The sequence below is a fragment of the Lissotriton vulgaris genome, chromosome 3_1 (assembly GCF_964263255.1).
Source record: "Lissotriton vulgaris chromosome 3_1, aLisVul1.2, whole genome shotgun sequence".
NCBI lineage: Eukaryota > Metazoa > Chordata > Amphibia > Caudata > Salamandridae > Lissotriton > Lissotriton vulgaris.
In genome coordinates this window covers 1035503138-1035524215 of record NC_141689.1, presented here as the reverse complement: position 1 = coordinate 1035524215, position 21078 = coordinate 1035503138, and the positions used below count along the sequence as shown (strand labels likewise).

Sequence of the window (21078 nt, the reverse complement as noted above, 5' to 3'; positions counted from 1 at the left end):
AATCAAATCAATCAAATCAACTTGTGACTTTGTCCCAATGCATGTCTCCGGTTCAAATGACTGGAGTTTTTTGTTTTGATCCCAAATAATTTATTGCATGTTTATCTATTTTTCATATTTGGTGTGGGGTTTTTCTTGTGTTGTGTTGTGTTTTCACTTTATTACTGTCTTAAGTGCTGCATTAATACTTTACATATTGCTTCTAAGTAAAGCCTGTCAGTTTTGTGCCAAGCTACCAGAGGGTTAAGCAGAGGATAATTTGCTTGTGACTTCGTCCTGGCAGAAACTGGGGGTTGCTGCTTGAGCAGGGTGTCACTCCCCAACCAAATAAAACCCAGTAAACTGATTTCCTACACCCTCTCTTTTCCTCACCAAAACTTAGTTGGGGCCTGAGCAGGGCCAAACTAGGGAACCACAGCAGTCCTATCAAAAATGCTCAAACCAGTCCTGCTCAGTTAGTCTATCTCTTTCTTCCCACCCATCCATCCTCTATCACCCTTCTCACTTCTCCCTCTCTGATATAGTTCTCTCTACCTTTCTCCTCTCCCTCTTTCTGTCTCTCTTGAAGCCTCATGAAGCTGCTACAGTTTACTTCGGGGAGCTGGAGAAAGTGACAAAGGCACCGGAAGCAGTCATCGGCTGTCAAGGGCCTAAAATGAATTCAGCTCACAGGGAAATGTCCAGTGGAATAAAAGGCCTGTTCGGCCCTGAGGAATAGTCATTGAAGTCAATAAATCGCTATGTGTGATGGAAGTGAAAATAAAGTTGCAAAGTATAGAAGAGCGCATAAAGTTAGTTCAGATTCAATCTGATTTTGGTTTCCAGTAGCAGAGTAGACCATCAGTGACTTTACTGAGTTACACAATCCTCATAACATACAGAAGCGAGCGAGCACCTTTTAAGGACTCGAAATCCTTTGCACGGCCTCTCTTCCCAGCAATGTGAGACTCCTTGTCCAACACCAATAAAGGATACCGTTGAGCCAGTCCAACCCCCTTAGCTGCTCATCCTACATGGGCATGTTTATGGTTTCATCAGCACCAATGTTTCAAGACTATGTTGTCGAGAATACCTCCTGTGATGGAAACCAGCTCACTGGCAAGCACAGAGGCCTAAATTAACATCCACCCAGCCTATACGTAACGTGGCTCGCGTCCTGATCTTGCACGCGCTCCTAGCCTGTATAAATCCAGTGTGATGCTATCATTCAGCCACTGGGCTATAAATGAGGAGTATTCTGGTACACTTGTTATGGTAACAGGATTACGCCTCATATTCAGTGTCTTTTGCTATTTATGTCTTTTATTTGTAGCTCTATAAAATATATGCTGGTAATTTTATACCATCCTGCTTCAGAAATTGAAATTCACTAAACGGCCCACAAGGTGTATTATTTACATGATCGTGATTGTGCCTGAAATATTACTTAAAAATAGTGCTTAGCGGCACATATTGGAGTTTTCTTCAGAAACTGAGCTAAAAGGGTATGTGCCGTTATCTATTTAAAACCTGCAGTTGTAAATGCTTCCAACTTGCGCATGACTGCCACTATTTTAGGCAGCTGCGACCTCCTGCGTGACTTAGCTGTGTTGGAAGCTGGGGGTGAACCTGTCCCGTTGCAGTGTTCAGTGTGAGTGTAAAACACGGCACTTGCACTGACAGAAGCGGAAATGAGATAATGGAATTCACAGAGTTCCAAGATGGCGACGCACAACAGCAAAGAAGAAAGATTTTCGACCTGCAATTTAAAACGGAAAAAAAAATAATGTGCCACAGGAACTGAGCAAGAGTAGATTTCATATTTTCTTATCAACTAATAAAAAAATAGGGGAAAACATCGTTATTCCGTTCTCGCAGAATAAACATTTCGAAGAGTAAGCATCACAGATATGCGGGGTTGAGCATAAAAAAATCCAGTTCTGCAGAGGGCATACAACCTTTTGAGGATAAAACAAGAATGCTTGTAATCAGAGTCTCAAAGTGTACAGATATTTATTGCATTGGTTCGGATTTCACCAGTAAAGTACACCATGTATGTTCATAGCACAAGCACATGGTGACAACATGTACCCGTCAGAGCACGGATACATGCATTTGAAGACTGTCTATCTCTCTTGTGCCGATTAAAAAGGCTGAGGTATTTTTACAATCACAACTCACAGGAAGCACCAAAGGACACTTACCTCAAGTGATATTATGGCGAAATTAATAATTCTTCCCTCAAAATAAAGATATCATGGATAAATGCTATCAAATTAGTTGTTTCTGTGACTATTTAACATTTGTACAAGTGTTTAGGAGGAAAACGCAGTGGCGGCTCCTCCGCTAAGGTGGAGGGGCATCGACCTACTGCTTTTTAGCAGTGTAAATAAAGGAAAAAAAAAATGATAATAACTCAATGCTATTATCATTTTATTGTTTCCTATTGCAGCAGCTTTGCGGGCGGGCGGGCGGGCGGGGCTGCTCTGCTGACAGAAGAGCAGGGGGAGGAGTGGTGGCACTCTGTAAGTGTGCATGAATGTTTGGCCAGCCAAACATTAATGCACACTTTGCATGTTCTCCACCCAGGCTCCCATTCCCCATCTGAGCGCCTAACCACAGCGCTTAAACCAATCATAATGCTGCATTGCAGTGTTGTGATTGTCTTTGGGAAGCCTGGGTGCTTCTAGTTCCGACCAGAGCAGAGGGACGAGGAGAAGAGGCGAGGAGGTAAGTAAAATGGTCTTTTTATTTACACCCATGCCCCGTCACCCCCGATCTGTGCCAGCCGCCGCTGAATGAAAGGTATAGATTTGTCAGCGGGACGGATGTTTAAATACTCATAGAGGCACAATTTCTCTTGCTTTACAGGGTCTTGTGTTCTGGATCTTGTTGCAGCTACTGGTGCACTGTTTCTGATATATGACCAGGTGCATCTGATGGTGAACGTGTGTAATTAGGGAACAATCTCGATTTACATTTGCTCCACTTTCAAAATCACGGTGCTGTGAAAGTGTTGTATTATAAGGAATCCCACTTCTGAACTGGGAAGGTCATCACAGGATACCCTCGCAGGTGATAGTGTGCTTTACAAATACACATAACATAACAATGTCAGCCTCGCCTGGTTCCTGCCCCTGAATGGCAGCTGGAAGACTTCAGTGCCCATTGCTCCCACTCCTGGGAAATTCGCGTTCCAACTTGTGGCCTAGCACTGCCACTTACTGCAACATCAGGCCACATAAGGTCACTCCTGACATCTGCCATAGCCTCAGATGTGCAGAAATCGTTCAAGGGTGCAGGGCTTGTGCCTCCAGTAGATCTCTTCCATTGGAATGCAGTTCCAGCCGTGCAACAAATGGCGACAGAGGAGGGAATTAAGCTGTTAGCTGCTGTTTGCTCTCTGTTACTGCACCAGAGTGTACTGAAACATGTGCCCTCTTCTGCACATTGGTCCACTGACATAAAATGAGCTGTCTCAAGCTAAATGGGGAGAAGACCAAGATTATGGTAATTGGAAACAACCCCCTGCTTTGGGACCAATTCCTCTGGCCGATTTGTCGTTGGGCACATCCCTCCAAAGTCCCAAAGTTAAGAGCCTTGTAATTACCCTGAATAAAGAACCAACTATGAACTCTCAGGCAAAGAAACTCGCAGGTACCCGCTTTGGTCTCCTAAGATCTCTTAGGAAGACACTTTAATGGCTCCCTATGAACTACCGCTGTATGGTGATCCAAGGCCTAGTACTGTCCTGCCTTAGCTATGCCAACTCTCTTTATCTAGGAAGCCCTTCATATGTTAACAGGAATTTGCAGGTCATTCAGAATGTCATGGCTTTGGTCCTGCTGGGCATGTCCCGAATGCAATCAGCATAGGCGGCTTTATCTCGTCTCCATTGGCTCCCTATTAACAAAAGAATAGAGTTCAAAGCCTTATGCATTGCCCAAAACATAAGGCATTCATCTAGAACACATCCCCTCTGGCATATTATATCCCCATAGAGCGTCCCCAGAGAGCTGAGATCAAGTAACCTCTCCCTTCTTGCAGTCCTGAGAAACATGAGAGCAAGAGGTGGGGGTTGTTCATTCCCCTACTTGGCTCCCAAACTTTGGAACACCCTGTCCATTCAACTGAGATCAAATAAAAACCTGCTAAGTTTTTGGAAGCAATGCAAAATGATCCTTTTTATTTAAAGCAGCATTTCTCAAAAATACCTCACTTGTCCGGTTCGCTACCGGGAAGCCCATTTTGGGTAGTTGTATGCTCTATAAGAGCTGGTTGATGATGACATCCAGAACTTCCAAGGCACCAATCCTGTAGCTTTGAATGCACAGCCTATTGTACAATAAGTATACAAAAAAGTTATTGATGGAATGCTCAAATTAATCCCCGCTACTGGTAATCACTCAATCCGCATCCCAATCCATTGTTATTTTGCACACCATGCCACCTCAGCTTGGAACCAGCTATATGCAAATCCATCTTGACCCTGCTTCAATAGGAACAGTCCAGCACGAAATGCCAAGCCAGGCCCTCCCTGAACTGGAACACAAGCAACCCAGGACAGGTTTTGCCCTACTTTTGGGCTCATCAGCCGGGTACCGCTTGTTTCCAGTGACACAATGTGCATGCATTCCATCCATCACTGTTTTGTATACTTACAGCCTATTTTACAGTCATTACTTCTACACACGTATCCTGAAGGCCACTGCTTCCGCTGATGGAAGTTTTTTATCAGTTATTGTGTCAACCTCACTGTAATGTTCAGTATGTTATAAAAGGTCATCAGCCAAGCACCAGCTAGAGGTGGCCTACAGCATGCCTGCTGTTCGGGGTGACCTGATCTGGTCTGTCCTATTTGTTTCCAATTTCTGGCTGATCTTGTGCTTTTCTCAACTGGTCTACAAATCAGTGGGTCATCTTGACGAGCTCCATGTGTTTCTGTTTTAATTCATCCGCAGAGCCTCTGTCTGCCTGAGTGCGCACCCTCTGTGTATCTTCCTCTATGGTGGGTGGTAACTGCTGACCGAGTACCAGATTATGGGCAGCCCGAGGGTTAATAGCAGCTTAGATTCTAGAGAAAAACACATGTTTTTGCCAGTACTTCTGGATCAAGGAGAGGAGAGACTCTGCAGATCCTCTTTGTGTGAGTTTTGTTCAGTCCCCCTTAAATGGGGTCCTTGACTTCCTTCTACCGGTATGTGATGAGATGCCACTGGTGGCTTGTTCATGTGTGTTGTGCTTGTGCATTACATGACTGGGTCTACATGTGCTGTGTACATGGTCTTCCTCCCAATGACTCATTTATTGCAGCACAAGGTGGAGACTCACCTCCATCTTGCCTCTGCTCATGTATAGCACAGCACCATTACTATCCATGGGGCGTAGGCCTAGTTGCCACGAAAAAAAAAAAACATTTCCAAGTAATGCAAAACTCCATAACGTGTCTATTGGAGACTGCACAACCAACCCACAAAGGGTACTTATGAACGAAAACAGTAAACAACTACACATAGGTTTAGGACTATGCCTTTTAGTGACCCCTGTCTATTTCGCAGCATCAGTCACTGGGAGGCGGCACTTCCATTCAGATTCAGGTCATATGTTGTGTCGGGTTTTCCACTGGGTCAGTGTGCCAGTGTTAGTATTGGCATTTGCCCATCTGCTTATGACTCGAAACAGACCCTGCTGCATTCTATCTTTTTTGAAATTCTGTGAATTATACACTAAAAGGTTTTTAATTTAGCTTATTAAACAAAGAGATGTCAGAAGATGTATTCCAGCCATACAATTTTTAAAGCTATTTAAGTATTATGAGGTCTGTTCGATGGTAGGGTATGTCCTTACATATACTGTGCGATTATGCATTTCTATGGTGATTAATTATTTATGAAAAAACAAGATTTCATTGTTTTTATTTTGCTATTTCTTGTACTTTCATGAATATCTATGTTATAATTGAATAGAATATGTTTGATTGATTTAATTAAAATAGTGTTAAGGAAAAGAAACAAAACTTCCCACGGGTATGGCATTTTCTATGTAGTACTCAACTTCTAGCAGAAACTCCTGGGGTGGAAGCACTCTAGATGCAGTGGAAGTAATTGAAATGCTGTATATATTGGCTTTTGGCATCTTTGTCTTTCTCGCCATTGGGCTATAGATGGGGAAATCCTTAAACCTCCTCAGTCCATTAAGCACCACTATTGTCCCCATGAAAGACCCCATGTCATACTATCAAATCACCATCCTTCTCAGACCACTGAGGTCTGCCACCACAGCTTTTTAAAATTATACTTTTATGTGTGCTTTCATCAGGTTAACCAAAACCAATATTTCACCAAAATGAAAGACATAAAGGCCAGGGCAGTCACACAATGGGTTTTCGAGCGGTATTACGGGGTTAGTTCACGTCACTCATTCCAGGCTCATACTGCGATATACGACATTCGCTTTGCCCTGCCCTTGTTAGTCTTGTATTCGTAAGGATTCTGATATTGATTTTGCGTCCACATCCCATGTCTTTGCAATTTACATGTAACAATGAATCTTGTATTATCTTTGTAAAAAACTGTAATCCTTGGTTTTTTTATGTTTTTTATCAGTTTGTTTTTAAGTGTCAATTGTTGGGTAAACTGGAGTTGTTTATATACTTTTTTATGTGGAACTCCTCGGAGCTCCAAATCATAATAATAAAATAATTGGACGTAGCTTGAATTGTGATATACTATATGACATGTGTAGCTATGCCTGTGAACCCATACAGTGTCTCAAGCGCACGGGTACAGAAATGTGCCCACCATTCTATTGCCCGGTCTTTCCGTTGTGTGGAGAATCCTCCCAAAGGAATGCCGCACAGCATAATTTCCCCCTACCCATCTGCCCACATGATCCATATCTTTCCCCACTTTTTTGTGAAGCACCTTCCTTCATAAACTGATTTTTCCATCTTCATGCATCAGGTTATACACCTCCTTCAGGTCTGAGTATCTGGCCACACCTTGTTCCTGAAGGAAGTGACCGCCTCTCAGCCTTCCTCACAAACGAAGAGTCGTCAGACAGTAGAGAATACAAACCAAGGTTATTTATTAGAAGTATACTCGAGTGGAGTCCAGCCTGACCAGCCTCCTTAGATTGCTGCAGAGGGACTGGCCTCTGCCAAGGTGGTAACACATAATGTACATCTTCAGAATGACTAAAGACACGCCCAGACTGGACAGTTCCAGTTGGGAGCTGGTAAACTAAGGAGATACAGAAGTATGATACAATCCTTGGACCGGGTACATGCTATCTCAGCGTCAAGGTTACTCTGCCTGTGCTCGCCGCTCTAAGGGTGGGAGCAGGCCTATCTAGTGAGAAAGGTATGTGATTACAAAAACAGTCTATTCATTAGCACAGCAAGGCTTAACCTTGGAGCAATACAAGAGAAAATACTGCAGCTACTTTCTGCTGAGACAGACAGAGTGAGACAGAAGTCTATTTTGTTGTTTTTGACATTAATTTCTAACTTCTGTAGCCTGTTGTGTCCTACCCTCTTTATTTATTCATTTCATTTTGATAACTTTATTTCGGTCAAAGACCATAAAAGCACAGATAAAATATGTACATAGATAATAAAAATATAAATAGAGTTTTTAAGATAAGACATTATTAAATTATTTATTAATCTTCAACAAAATGCCCACAGTTTAGGACATTGTATCTCATCCCATTCACAAGAAAACAGTATGAAACGCTGCGAGTGCTGCCATGCATGGATGGGTAGGAAACCACTCCCTTGTAGCCAAACGTGCGGAGTAATTCCTTCACAACACACGCCATGACTCCCCGCTCTTGAGCCTGGACTGAATTCCCCTGTGTAAATGTACCATACCAAGACCACAACACATAAATGGTCTCTTTTGCTGCATTGTGGTCCACTCCTCTTCCCATTCTTGAACCCCTCAGTGGTCTCTAGTCGCACATCAGTTTTCATGAACCCATTTTTACTGAGAAATGTAAGAAATGTTTTTCTGTTACTTGTTGCTCTTAGGTAACCTGCTACTCCCTGCCAAAGACCTGGGCATGGTAAAGACATAGAGGGTTGTTAAGGTTTAGGGACAGTGAGGCATTCTTTCCTACAAAAGGAAGAAGAGAGATATGCTGCTGGTCAAGGATGAATCACAAAGAGAGCACATATCTCAATATTTGCCCTTATATACCTTACTCCATGACTGAATTTCTTGCTGACCAAGTATGTGGACTTTCCACCCATGGGCCTGATTACGAGTTTGGACATTTGGGAGTGGGCTGCCATGCCACCTCCCCCTCCCACACCGCCAAACAGGGCCACGGCTGCCCGCCAAATTACAAGCTTCCTCGTGGTCTGGCGGGTGGTCCTTTGGCATTCTCACGGTGGTGCCTTTCAAAAAGCACAACCAAAGGGAATGATGGACGGAGTGTTGAACGTTGCAAGCACTCACCCCAGTCAACTGATCTGGGTTTAATCCATCATCATTCTTTAGCTCACTCCACTAGCCCAGTTCAGACATGGCCATATGCAAATCAGTCTGACCCTGTGCCTCAGCACGAACTGCCAAGTCATGTCTTCCCTGGACCGGAAACAAGCATCCTGGGACCGATTTCTGGCTAATCGGCCGTCATCAGCCAGGCTAGCTCGAATCCAGTGGCAAAGTGAGCAAGGGACCCACGTCTGGGCATACCCTGCCAACTTAGGGCGAACAAAGCAAAATCAAAGGGGATGATGGACAGAGTGTTGAACATTGCAAGAATTCACCCCCAGTCAACTGATCCGGGTTTAATCCATCATCATTCTATGGCTTACTTCCCCACCCCAGTTCAGACATGGCCATATGCAAATCAGTCTGACCCTGTGCCTCATGGGAACAGTCCAGCAAAAAGGCAGAGCAGTGGGAGCACCAAAGCGGACCAAAATGCACAATGTTGTGCATTTCATTTTGTGCAGGAACTGAGGGTACACACATACAGGTGGGCACAACATGTGCCCCCATGTACAGAGGCACAAGGGGGCCATATAAAGCCCCCCAGAGTTACCTCATTGCCACGCTTTGCATGGTGGGCTCACCACCATGGATTGGGTCACGGGGAGGAAACGCCTAATATGCTTGGCGGTGACGCAGTGGCACTACCAAGCATATTGCGGCTTCACACCACTGCACCACCGCCAGGGATTTCGGACCCCTGGCGGTTGCAGCAGTCCCAAAACTGTCCGACCACTGTACTCTTAATACAGCAGTCGGGCCACTGGTGCGGCGGTCCAAGGCTTCCACCGCACCTCCACCATGGGTTCAACGGTCCGACTGACCCCTGCTGAAATCATAATCAGGCCCTAAGACTCTTTGTCATCTCTCTGTGCCCACACTCACCTGACATAAACACTTACAGCCTGACTTAGCCTGCTAGAACCATGTATTAGTATTTAGTACAACAAGCACTTCCAGTCCAGAAAGAGGAGAAGGAGCATGCTCCCTAAGGGTGACACTTGTGCCACAATGATGCTAGCCTACACTATGACACAATTGTCACCGGTGAGGCTCAATGTTTACATGATCGTGAGTGTGGAAAGTTACTTTTTCAGCAATGTACATCCTAGGAGACACTGGTAGCGGTGGATCTTTTTTTCTGATATGTTAATATGTTGCTTGTTTGCAAATCATGTTTGCCCCCAGCAATCAGAGCACAAAATGAGTGCACTCTCCTGTACATTGTTTTGATTGCCTGTTAAACTGCAATATATCTGATGAGTCAACAGTTCATGAGACTTGAAGTTAAAGCCTCAAATTTTGCTAAAAGACAAGACGCCTGCAATTGAGTGAAACGTCTTTAAATGCGAGTTTGGGGTTGCCAGAAATAATTGACCTGTCTACTCATGAATGACCTCACAAAATGTTACAGGCACTCATTTTGTTTTGTTTTGATCTCTCTCATTCCCAGGCCAGCAAATGGAACAAATGAAATTTTAACACCTACAACAGAGGACACAAAATGTGAAGATGTCAAGGCAGAGGAGTACACAGTGAGTACCACACTGCAAATTAGAAGCGAGCCACAGTCGGCTGGCCGAGGCCTGTACATCTCTGACTCCAATGACACAACCGAGTGTGGAGGTGTAGAATTGGTAGCGGAGATCTCCCCCAAAGAGCAGGAGAGCGAGGAGACACTTGTGTACAAAATCACCCCCAAGGTGATAGGAACTACAAGCGAATACTTGGTGGAGGAGCCCCCTTTACAAGAGGAGGAAGAGGGTAGGAAGCCGGGCACTGTGGTGGAGCTGCAGTTGTCGTTGTCACAAGGCAACCTTAAGAAGAGTGCAGCTTCCCCAGTTGTGACACTCCTTGAAGCTGAAAGCCACAACCCTTCACGAGGACTTAGTGCCCGACCAGACAAGACTGACTATGGATCTTCCCTGCACCACAACCAGCCTGAGGAGTCGGGCCATCACATCACCAAAACATTCCGCGTGGACGGTGGCGGGGAATCCACGGCGACCCCAGGGGACAAGGTGGCCGGTCGGCCCCACACCAAGGTGGAAGTGATCCTCGCCTGCTCCGACAGGGAGAAGGAAGCAATCCAGGATCCGGTTGACAGGGGGTGTGCTGTCTCCAGGGAGGAAGGAGGGCAGCCCGTGGCACCTCCTTCTGGCCTCCCCCTTGGCATCTCGTCGGACGGCACGGAGCAGGAGGAGGAAGACGAGCAGTCGGAAAAGGATCACAGCAGACCCCACAAGCACCGGGCGCGGCACGCAAGTGAGTATGTCATATCTCAGCCATTTGCAGCGCTCAGGGCGATTCTGTAACTTGAAACACCCCTGCAGCACGGTGCCTGCCCCCCATGCATGCCTCTATTTCTGTTTGCCTTAGACCAGCTTTAGAACTTTACAGAATTCTATCACTGCTTCCAGAAATTAAACGATTGTTTGAAAAGTTAAAACCATGACATTTAGCAAGGTTTCTGCTTGTCGGTTATTGCATGTGCTATTAGCATGAAGTGATATAATTTAAATATATAATTTAAATATTTAAAGAGGAGCACTGAAATGTAAAAATTTATAATTTATAGTAACGAGCGTGGCGTGTTTCTGACGAACATACGTCTGTGTACTTGTTCTAGATATTTGCATACATCACATTATTTATTTATTTATATATGTATTAATAGAAAGAGAGGGTGAGATGTAGATAAGCTCGGACCATGACATAGGCGCTGCGGAATGCATTAATTGCCTTCGGTTTTTCCCCGAGCACTCAGCAGCAGCGCCCGCTGTAATGATATAGCTTTAAAGTCAGATTCTGGGGAGCTCTAGTAACTTGCTCAGAGGCAGACAGGAATAAAACTGGGCTCGCCGATGCCTGCAGACGTCCAGCTTGACGGACGCCAGCATGTGTGACGCTGGACAGTTATCTGATCCTTTCGGTGTGGCGAGTCTGCGCTGGACTCGGTCACCGCCGCGAGTCCTCCTTTCCCCCCTGCCGTCCGGACCCTGAGGTCTGCCTGCGAACTAGGGGCGCCCGGCCCGTGCCCTGCTCGCGGGCACCCTGCCCCCCTTCTGTCAATCTGGTCCCGGTCTGCCTCTGCCCTCTGGGCGGCTTTGGTATACTATAGCCCATTCCTGTCAGCAAAAGGGGTGCATCGGGGTTACTGTGGACAGGAAGGCAGCAGTGTGGTAAGTTTCATGTGGCATGTCTATTTTTTATTTCTTTGCAACTTTTTGAAACCGGGGTGCCCGGCCCATTTCTAGCATTATTGTCTGTGATGAGGGCATACCAGGCTCCACCGGGCACCTTTACGTGACAGCAGGCTCTGCTCTTTGTGCCAACGGGTTGAGTGGCAACTGCGGGCTGGCAGAAGCCGTGGCGCCTGTAAAGGGGCATATCATCGGACAGGCGACCCCGGGGCTGGGTGGCAGCGGGCGAGCCCTCCGGGGTGTGCGGTTAAAAGTCCCAGCTGACGGCGAGGCCGGGCAGGTTGGATTACAGCGGGTCAGCTGCTGGGCGACTGTCAGCGTGCGGAGATGCCAGGCATACTGCAGCAGGGAAGAGGCTCCATGGGGGTGGCAGACAGTGGAGGGGCAGTGGGCACAGGGACTGCGGGCACACCTCACAATATGTACCTGAGAATTTGAAGACAATTGAGGGAATTGTCATTTGCCAGTGGAAGATGTCTCACATGGGAAAGAAATAAAATGACATACCTCGTGGTTTGCAATAGGATGTCTCGCACCTGAATAGGCAGTGCTGGCATTTATGTCCTGTAAATAATAGAAAACAATGTGAGTTTATATTGCTGCTTTTGTGTGCTTGTATTTTCGGCCAAGTGTGTTAATTCTGCGGGATAATTATGAAATGCGTGGCGTTCCTTGGTAAAAGGTGTAAGGTATTTGAGGAAGGAGTGAAGATTCCTCGAAGAAGAGACGAAATGTTGTTGTGTCAAAACATATGCGCAGGTGCCCAATGTAAATTCACCGAACATACAGCGTATTGAAAATCAATGATGTGTTTGCTAATGCTTACAAGACCTGTCTCCAAAGGAGCTAAGAGATAAACTGCCGAGTCAGAGGCCGCTTGTCAAGCGAGCGTGTCGGCATAGTGTGTCACAAAATAGTGCCCTCGTAAAAGTGCGCAGCATTCCTGTCAGGATGTTGAAGAGAGCCCGTGAGTGGTGTGTGCTTGTGGGGAGGAGGAATTCTCGTAAGCGTCGGACGAAATACAAATAAGTTGTTTACTCAGCTAAAAGTTCTAAAAACCCAGACTTAAGCCACATATTTTTATTTAAATTTGCAATCACGCAAAGGGTCGTTTTACACCTATATAGAGCTCACTGGCGAAAAAAGCACTGACACGCGGGTAGACATTTCCCGATAAGGATAAACATTTTTGGCCCATCCATATTGGATCTTGCCCAGAAAAAAATGCTTGTAGGTTTGCAGGCATTCACACGCTTTTTGCAGGATGTTTCCCACCTAATAAGGAGGCAGGATTAAGTCCCTTTTTCAGGTTGGAAAATGAAAGCGGGCGTCTCCATTTTTTTACTATCTTTAGGGGTTGCTCCATGTGAGAAAAAAATAATTTGATTAAATAAATGTGTTTTTATCCATTCCAACCATGCACACACCTGTGGGGTTTCCACATTGCGGAGAACCACTGGAATAATTCTCTAGGCTTTTATGAATCATTGAAAATGCATACATCTATGTAAATCATGGGGATGGGTGTACAATGTATGCATTTACCGTTTTACCTGAATAAGCTCTTAAGTGTGCACTGTTCTTGGTCAATTATGGATGCTGCTCACTGATAGCAGGAGTCAGATTTGCAAGCCAGGGGTTGAGTGAGTGCCACATGGGTGATAATATCAGTCTTACCCCTAGATGGGTACCTGAATTTACTCACCTGACCTTACACACTTCCGCATTCGGGGAAATAACAAGTGGGGCGTAGAGAGATGGCGAAGCTTGAAATTAGTTCCTCCAACATCTCTATTAGTGGAAACTATTTAAATTGCAAACCTCCTTGATACTTACACCATGTTTGGATTGGATGCATCAAATAGAAGCATGAGCTAAAGTCAACGGCCCCGACTGACGCAGTCCGTGATCGTTCTTCATCACGTTCAGATAGTATAGCAAGGCGCGCACTCACGTGGGTCAAAGGTCGGAAACGTCTGACGCACTAAATCAGCGCAGCAGATTGCCGCCAAACACGCGCCCCGTAAACGGATCTGTTTCTGTAACAAATTGCTCTTGGCTTTGACCTGGGTGAAGCTCATTTCTCACTTAACAATAGCTAAATGAATCGAGCCGCGTAATTATGCACGAGGAGGCGGGCCGTGCGGAATAAAAAGGCAATCTCCAGCGCCCAGCTGTGGGTGCCTCTGTTGATTTACGGGCTAGCCCGTGTGCCTGCTGACAGATTCACGAGTGGCCCTCTGGACAGTGACATGAGATATTGTCACCAATTCATTTTAATTCTGCAGATTACTCGTGTTTACCGAGATACGCAAGTCTTTCTTTTGGTTATTGACTCCCTTGGCTGCTTCAGTTTTGTACACAAAGTTTAATCATGTCACGTGTGGCGCTTTCAGTAGTTCTGGTGTTTGAGCCAGTAACACTTTTCGTGTGGGGTGGTAAAAGTGAAAACTGCAAGCCACGTCAGTCCACATAGGACCGCCTTAAATAAAATGATCACTGGAAGTGCTAATTTAAAACGTGTATGCCATAGGTTTGGGCCAACGGTGCACTAAATAGTTGAGGAGCTGAAGCAGCGCTTTTAAAAGCATGTATTGCTTTTAAAAGCATGTATTGCTTTTGAATTCAGATGTACCAGTCTTTGATGGCATCTCTATAGTAACTACAAAGCCCAACACCACACTGCATCAACATATAGCACTAAGCAAAATTACAGAACTACAAAAGCATAAGGCTCAATAAAACATACCGGAACATAACAGCCATGCAGCACAATACAGCACAACTGTAACACAATGCAGAACAAAATGCAAAAAAAACAAAACAAAAAACTCAGGACCTCACCACAAAAAGCAGAACAAATATACCAACATATTCTTTTCTCATGTTACCCCCTCCAAAGTCTGCTTTCGTAATATTGTGGTAAAAGGTGCTTGCACCAACAATGCCATTCTGACAACCAGGGATCCTTATGGGGTTGAATGACCGTTTTTAACCAGTGGGCAGCCCCGCAATCCGATCCTATCACAATGATGACAGAGTGGGCTCCCAATGAGAAGTGGCTAATAAGGGCCAATGTGCAAGAGAAAGTCAAGAAAGAAAACATGGAAACATGGAAGGAAACCAATAGTAAAGAAAGGACAAACATCCCAGCCCCTACAAAAAGTGCTGGCATCAATGAAAACATAGAGAAACATGTATACCACATCATTACAGCATGTTTGTTGGCATTGTGGGCCCTGAGAAAAAAATGAGACTTCACTTGTTTGGTTACAAGCTTATGAACATGAAATTGTAAGAGCCAAAGACTTAAGTTAAACCTCAAATAAAGTAATCAAAGGTCATGTTGCAAGCGAACACTATATGCAAGAAATAGAATTTTGTGTTTGGGGCCAGTTTGCTAGCTTCTTACGACAATGCTTTTAGAATATTGAATTGCAGAACTTTATAACCAAAATGTTCACTTTGTTCCTTTTTCTAGGGCTCCGGCGCAGCGAGAGCCTCTCAGAGAAGAAGGTAAAAGAAGCAAAGTCTAAATGTAAGAGCATTGCCCTTCTTCTGACGCAAGCACCCACTCCCAGCTCTAAGGGGGTGTTGATGTTCAAGAAACGACGACAGAGGGCTAAGAAGTTCACACTAGTGAGTTACGGCACAGGGGAGCTAGAACCAGCGGAGCCTGACGAGGAGGACAACGAGGGGGAAGAGGGGAACACATATGAGTTTACTCTACTTGGAACCAGCGAATCAGAGATAGATGAGGATTTCTTCTCAGATCCTGAGAAGACCCAGATTGTAACTTTTGATTGGGACACTGGTTTGCTGGAGGTTGAAAAGTCAAAAGGTGAGGCCACGATGGAGAGTCTGCCAGAGACCAAGGGCAAAGGAGCCCTCATGTTTGCACGGAGGAAACAGAGAATGGATGAAATCACCTCAGAGCAGGAGGAAATGAAGAAATTTATGCAGGACTCAACAGATTCCAACATGGGCGAAAGTGTCAAACAAGTTATGTCCCACCAGTCTCAGCACTCTGAATCAACAAGAACCCAGAGCTGTGTGAGTAAAAGCTACATAGAAGTGAGTCACAGTCAGGGTAGGGTGCAAAATGGCATCAGCGGAGCCCAAGAGGCTACTTCCTCCTTTCAGTCTAGTGAGGTGCACAGATTGTCTTCGTCAAACAGGTCTGCCAAGCCCTTCGGTGGGGTGCAGAATAGAGCAGCTCTGCCATTCTCACCAACCAGGAACGTGACTAGCCCCTTCTCAGATCTGCCCACACCACCTCCTTATTCTTCAATCAGCCCACTGCCGGAGCCATTGTATAAGGTGTCATCTCCCGTAGCAGGAATTGCACAACCAAATGTTTGGTCTCCTTATGAATCGATGGAACAGATTGCGTCAAGAGATGAAAGGATATCGGTTCCAGCTAAAAAAACAGGAATACTGCAAGATGCAAAAAAAAGAAGTACAGCAAAGCCTATGTTTACTTTCAAAGAGCCACCAAAGGTGAACCCCAACCCTGCCTTGTTGTCACTTGTTCAAACCAGGGAAGGGAAACGCGGCACAGGACTTGGCAATGAATCGGGACCTGAAGAAGATTATTTAAGCTTGGGAGCGGAGGCTTGTAACTTCATGCAGGCCCAGGCTGGAAAACAAAAGAACCCACCACCAGTTGCACCAAAGCCTGCAGCTAAATCTCCTCCTGCACCTATGACACCAGTTGCAGCCGTTTGGTCACCCCCATCTATGGTTTCATCAGCAGCTCCACCCTTCCCGACTACACATATTTCTCAGGCAAACACTACAGTGCCTGTTAGCATAGCAAAGCCAGCTACCCATTCTTATCAGCCTTCAGACATGCATCAGATGGATTACAGGGGACCCCAAGCAGCAGAAATAGTAAACCAAACAACTCACACCCCTAAAACACCACCAACCATGCCGTTGGGAAATGTGGCACTTGCCGGGGGAGTGGGACCTTCATTTGAGATGCCAGCATTGCAAGGTAGAGGAGCAGAATTGTTTGCCAAGAGGCAGTCTCGAATGGAAAAGTTTGTCGTGGACTCTGACACTGTGCAAGCCAATATGGCACGTGCGTCATCCCCTACTCCATCTTTGCCACCATCTTGGAAGTATTCATCCAATGTTCGTGCTCCTCCACCTTTGGCATATAACCCCACGCAGTCTCCAATGTATCCTTTAGCAGCCAGCAAATCTCAGCCTTTATCTGCAAAAACAACTGCAAAAAACACCCAGAAAAAGCCCAAAAAAGCACTCAATGCTTTGGATGTCATGAAACATCAGCCATATCAACTCAACTCCTCATTGTTTACTTTTCAACCTCCTTCAGATACCAAAGGCGACCTTTCCCAAAAGCAGCCAGGAAAGTCCAACTGCTTGCCACCATTAAAACAAGCTCAGCCTGCAAGAGTGGTTAACCATGCTCCCAGTGCTAACTACCAGGCAGCATTACTGTACTCACAGCCGACCTACAACCAGGAGCCTTCGTTTGAGTCTAACACAGCCACCTCAGCATATGAATCCAGTGCGCCTGTTGGATATCCCATGGTTGCAAAGCAAGAATATACTTCAACGCCTTTGATTGCTCCCCCAAGGCCAAAGTTTTCTGCAAAGAAAGTTGCTGCCTCAGCTCAGGTGTGGAAGCCAGCAGTGGCTGGAGAGTAATCTTCTAGCTGCAACTTGGTGTCAACATTTTTTAAAAGAATGAAGTGTTTGCAGTGTTGATCTGGCATACTAAGAGTGCCTCTAGCAGTCATTGGCTTACTTAATATAAGTTTCTATACATTTGCGTATACATACCGGCTCTCAGTGTTATCAGTTGTAAATTATCAATTTATCAGAAGTCAATTTCCTGCATTGACGGGGCTGGTAATAAGAATACATGCTAGTGCTGGAAATTTGATGAAATATCCCTAAATGGTGGCATATCGTCATTGAGCATGTCAATACTTTATACGTAATGCTGGTAGGGGCTATGTATGCACTATGTATGAAACTTTAACAACGGGGTCCAAAGACATGAACATGTTTAAGTGATTGATAGAAGAATTACACCTGTCTTTAACTCGTGTAGGTAGATTCCATCACACATTGTACTATATGTTCGAACAAGTTTCCTTGCAAACCTTAAGGGGAAGAAACCCGTTGGAACATAGGGTCCTTGAAGTACCCAGTGTCCTAAAACACATACAAATACCACTATGTTAAGTAAGCATGGCACTATGTTTTATGCTTCAAACCTAAAAAGACAGTGAAACATGCTCCCTGTGTCTCATGCAAGTAGCATACAACTGAATAATATATTTCAGAAACCTTGCACTTCTGGCCTAAGAGCTTGGAGATATTTCACAATGACATGTTTTTAGGTTTTATTTTTGTAATACGTGCTAATTGAAAGTTGTGTATGACAGTGTCATAGATGTGGGAAGTCGCTTGTTAGATTAAATGTGAATCAGCATTAGTATTGCCTGTTGCCTCTATGAGAGAAGACATGCCAGCAGGAATGCTGGCTTGCCCTGTCTTGGCAAAAAGGACAATCAAGGGAAAGAAGCTCCTTGGCCAAATGGACTTCTCTGTTTTTGGAGATGTTTAAATGCCCACAGCCCCTGCAGTAAGTGCCATTGGTCATGGTAAACACTTTGTGATGTACGACAAGAGAGATCCGGATGTCAGCTTGTGTATGGGAACAGCAGGTCACCTGCCACATATCAGGTGAATGGTTCGTCTAAAAAGACACAAGCTGAAGTTTGGCAAAACATAAGAAGGAAGCCCCAACTCAGGTTGAGGCTATGTTTGCTTTTTTCTAAGAGAAGGACAGTGACTGAGGATGAAGGGGACTATGCCTATTTTAAAATGATTTTACAGCATAAGATTTCTGGCCACCGAAGCAGTACCTACAATCATATTCCTCACACATCTTTTCTGGCCTCCTGCTTTCTCTTTGGACTTTGACACTGCTTCTTCACTCAACACCCTTCCATTTGCTCTGCTTTTTCATCTTACAGGTTTTTTAAACCCACCAAGCACTCGGAGCCAAAAAATGCTGCCACCAAGCCCACTCCTGTGCAATCAAAAGCGGGAGCTAACACTGATGAACAGTAGCACGATGGTGCCTTTGTTAGGCCCACATACCCTGCTTATCTTAAATCCAGCATCTGGTATCATTTTAATGATAGGCTTTTTAAGTTTGGCAAGACACAGTTTGGGAAATCTTGCTAACAAAACTCAGTGGCTTTCTTTTAGCCAAATTCTACTGGTTTCCCTGAGCCCTGTATGTATTAGGCTGTTCACCATGACAAGCCAAGTGGTATTCAGAGGAAAACTAAAAATATAATACAACGGAACTGTCAGTCTTTGATGTAGAATCAAAATACCCACCATCTCTATCAGTGATAAATCTTTCATCTAATTGGTGGATAATTTTTATCCGGAAAACCTTATTTTAATGAGTTTAATTCGTCTTTCTGGGGGGAGGGATAATGACCCTGGTATTCATTTTGCAACAATAATCCTTCCTCCATTCTTCTTGGAGTGAAGTTTGGCCTTTTTCTCACGTGCACCAAACACGGCTTTGAACAAAAGGGTGTTATACAGGAACGTATGGTGGCAGTATCTTAAAGCTCCTAAGATCTTTTTTCATTCATTCACTTTTTATCCAGTCTACTGTATCTATCACTCTGCCATTAAAATATGAAAAGATGCCTGCCTCTTTCATCCGTTTCATTATTTTTGTTTCTGTCACTTGCATGCTTATATTTACTTTAGACATGCAAAGGTGCAAAGTGTATCTTTTCTGTGGAGTCAATCACTAGTTGTGGAAATCACTTGCAAGAAGAGGTGGTCCTCTGTTTGCTAATAATAAGGGGATGCCTATGATCTGAGGGGAGGGGAGGGGGGGCAAAGCTGCCCTTCACAGAAGACATGTTAAGAAGATAAAGCATTCCGTGATAGGCCAGTTTCCTGCCAATCATCTTTCTGACAAGGGATTTTAATCCAATTACTTGTCATTCTCTGTTGCTACCATCATAAATGAGTGCGCACCTAAAATTTCACCACGTGTTCAAGCATGGAAGTCCTCACAGAAACACTTGCAAATGTAGCATTTAACTGCGATGGGTCAACAATTTTAGAGAAACAGTCTTATAAACCTCATTTTGATAGTGAGCCCTGCCTCTGGGATGCTAAGATTCACATGCAAAACCACAATGGGCAGTGTAAATGTGCACAAGTGTATGCATGCATGCGTTTGGGTGGAAGTGCTATGCCTTTCTGACAAGCCTCTTTATCCCTGTTTGGATCTGTTAAGGCAAATATTTAGTCCCAGATTTCCAATTGCAAACCTAACACAACAAATTCCTGACACTGCCATCATTTGTTTATAAGGAAAGCCATAAACACTACATGGAAAAATAGTGGTTGCTGGCCCTCATCTTTCTGTCTGCTCATCAGTGCTTATATTTAAACAATTATTATAATCTACCTATCATCCATTAATGAACTATAACACCACCAACTAATTCATCAATTTTTGAAGTCATCAACCTACTCATCCAGTATCTCTTAATAGTAGTTGTGCAGACCACGAATGTATGACGTTACAATGCATACATTTACAATGCGTGCCTTTACAACGCAGTTTTTACATCGCAACATCCTTTACAATGCATACATTTACATCACATACCACTACAACGATTTTTTTAAAACGACACCTACAATGCATTCCATTACATCGCATTATACCTTTACAACGCATACCATTTCATTGTATTTAAGGTAAGTGTTGGTTAGTGTAGGGCTAAAAATTACTATTCTAACTCCAGGGGGTGCAACAGTAGGGTAAGTGTTGGATAGTGTAAGGGTAAAAATTACTAATCTAACTCCAGGGGGTGCAACAGTAGGGTAAGTGTTGGATAGTGTAAGGGTAAAAATTACTATTCTAACTCCAGGGGGTGCAACAGTAGGGTAAGTGATGGCTAGTGTAGGGCTAAAAATTACTATTCTAACTCCAGGGGGTGTAACAGTAGGTTAAGTGTTGGATAGTGTAAGGGTAAAAATTACTATTCTAACTCCAGGAGGTGTAACAGTAGGGCAAGTGTTGGATAGTGTAAGGGTAAAAATTAATATTCTAACTCCAGGGCGTGCAACAGTAGGGTAAGTGTTGGATAGTGTAGGGTTTCTATGCGTTGTAATGGTATGCGTTGTAATAACATGCAATGTAATGCCTGCATTGTAGTGACATGCGATGTAGTGTCATGCGTTCTAGTGACATGCAATGTAATGGATGCGTTGTAGTGACATGCATTGTAAAGGATGTTGCGATGTATTGCCTGCGTTGTAAATGTAGTGCAATGTAATGGTTGCGTTGTAAAGGTTGTTTC

At 44.5% G+C, this 21078-nt stretch overlaps 1 protein-coding gene across 1 annotated transcript in view; it reads left to right on the top strand.

Annotated features, from left to right (window-relative positions):
* Positions 1–21078, top strand: part of SYNPO2 (synaptopodin 2) — a 788878-nt gene that overhangs the window by 631231 nt on the left and 136569 nt on the right. The window contains exons 3-4 of the mRNA XM_086961444.1: positions 9934–10745; positions 15165–17332. Coding sequence (XP_086817570.1) covers positions 9934–10745; positions 15165–17332 — 2980 coding nt within the window. The remainder of the gene's footprint in view (positions 1–9933; positions 10746–15164; positions 17333–21078) is intronic.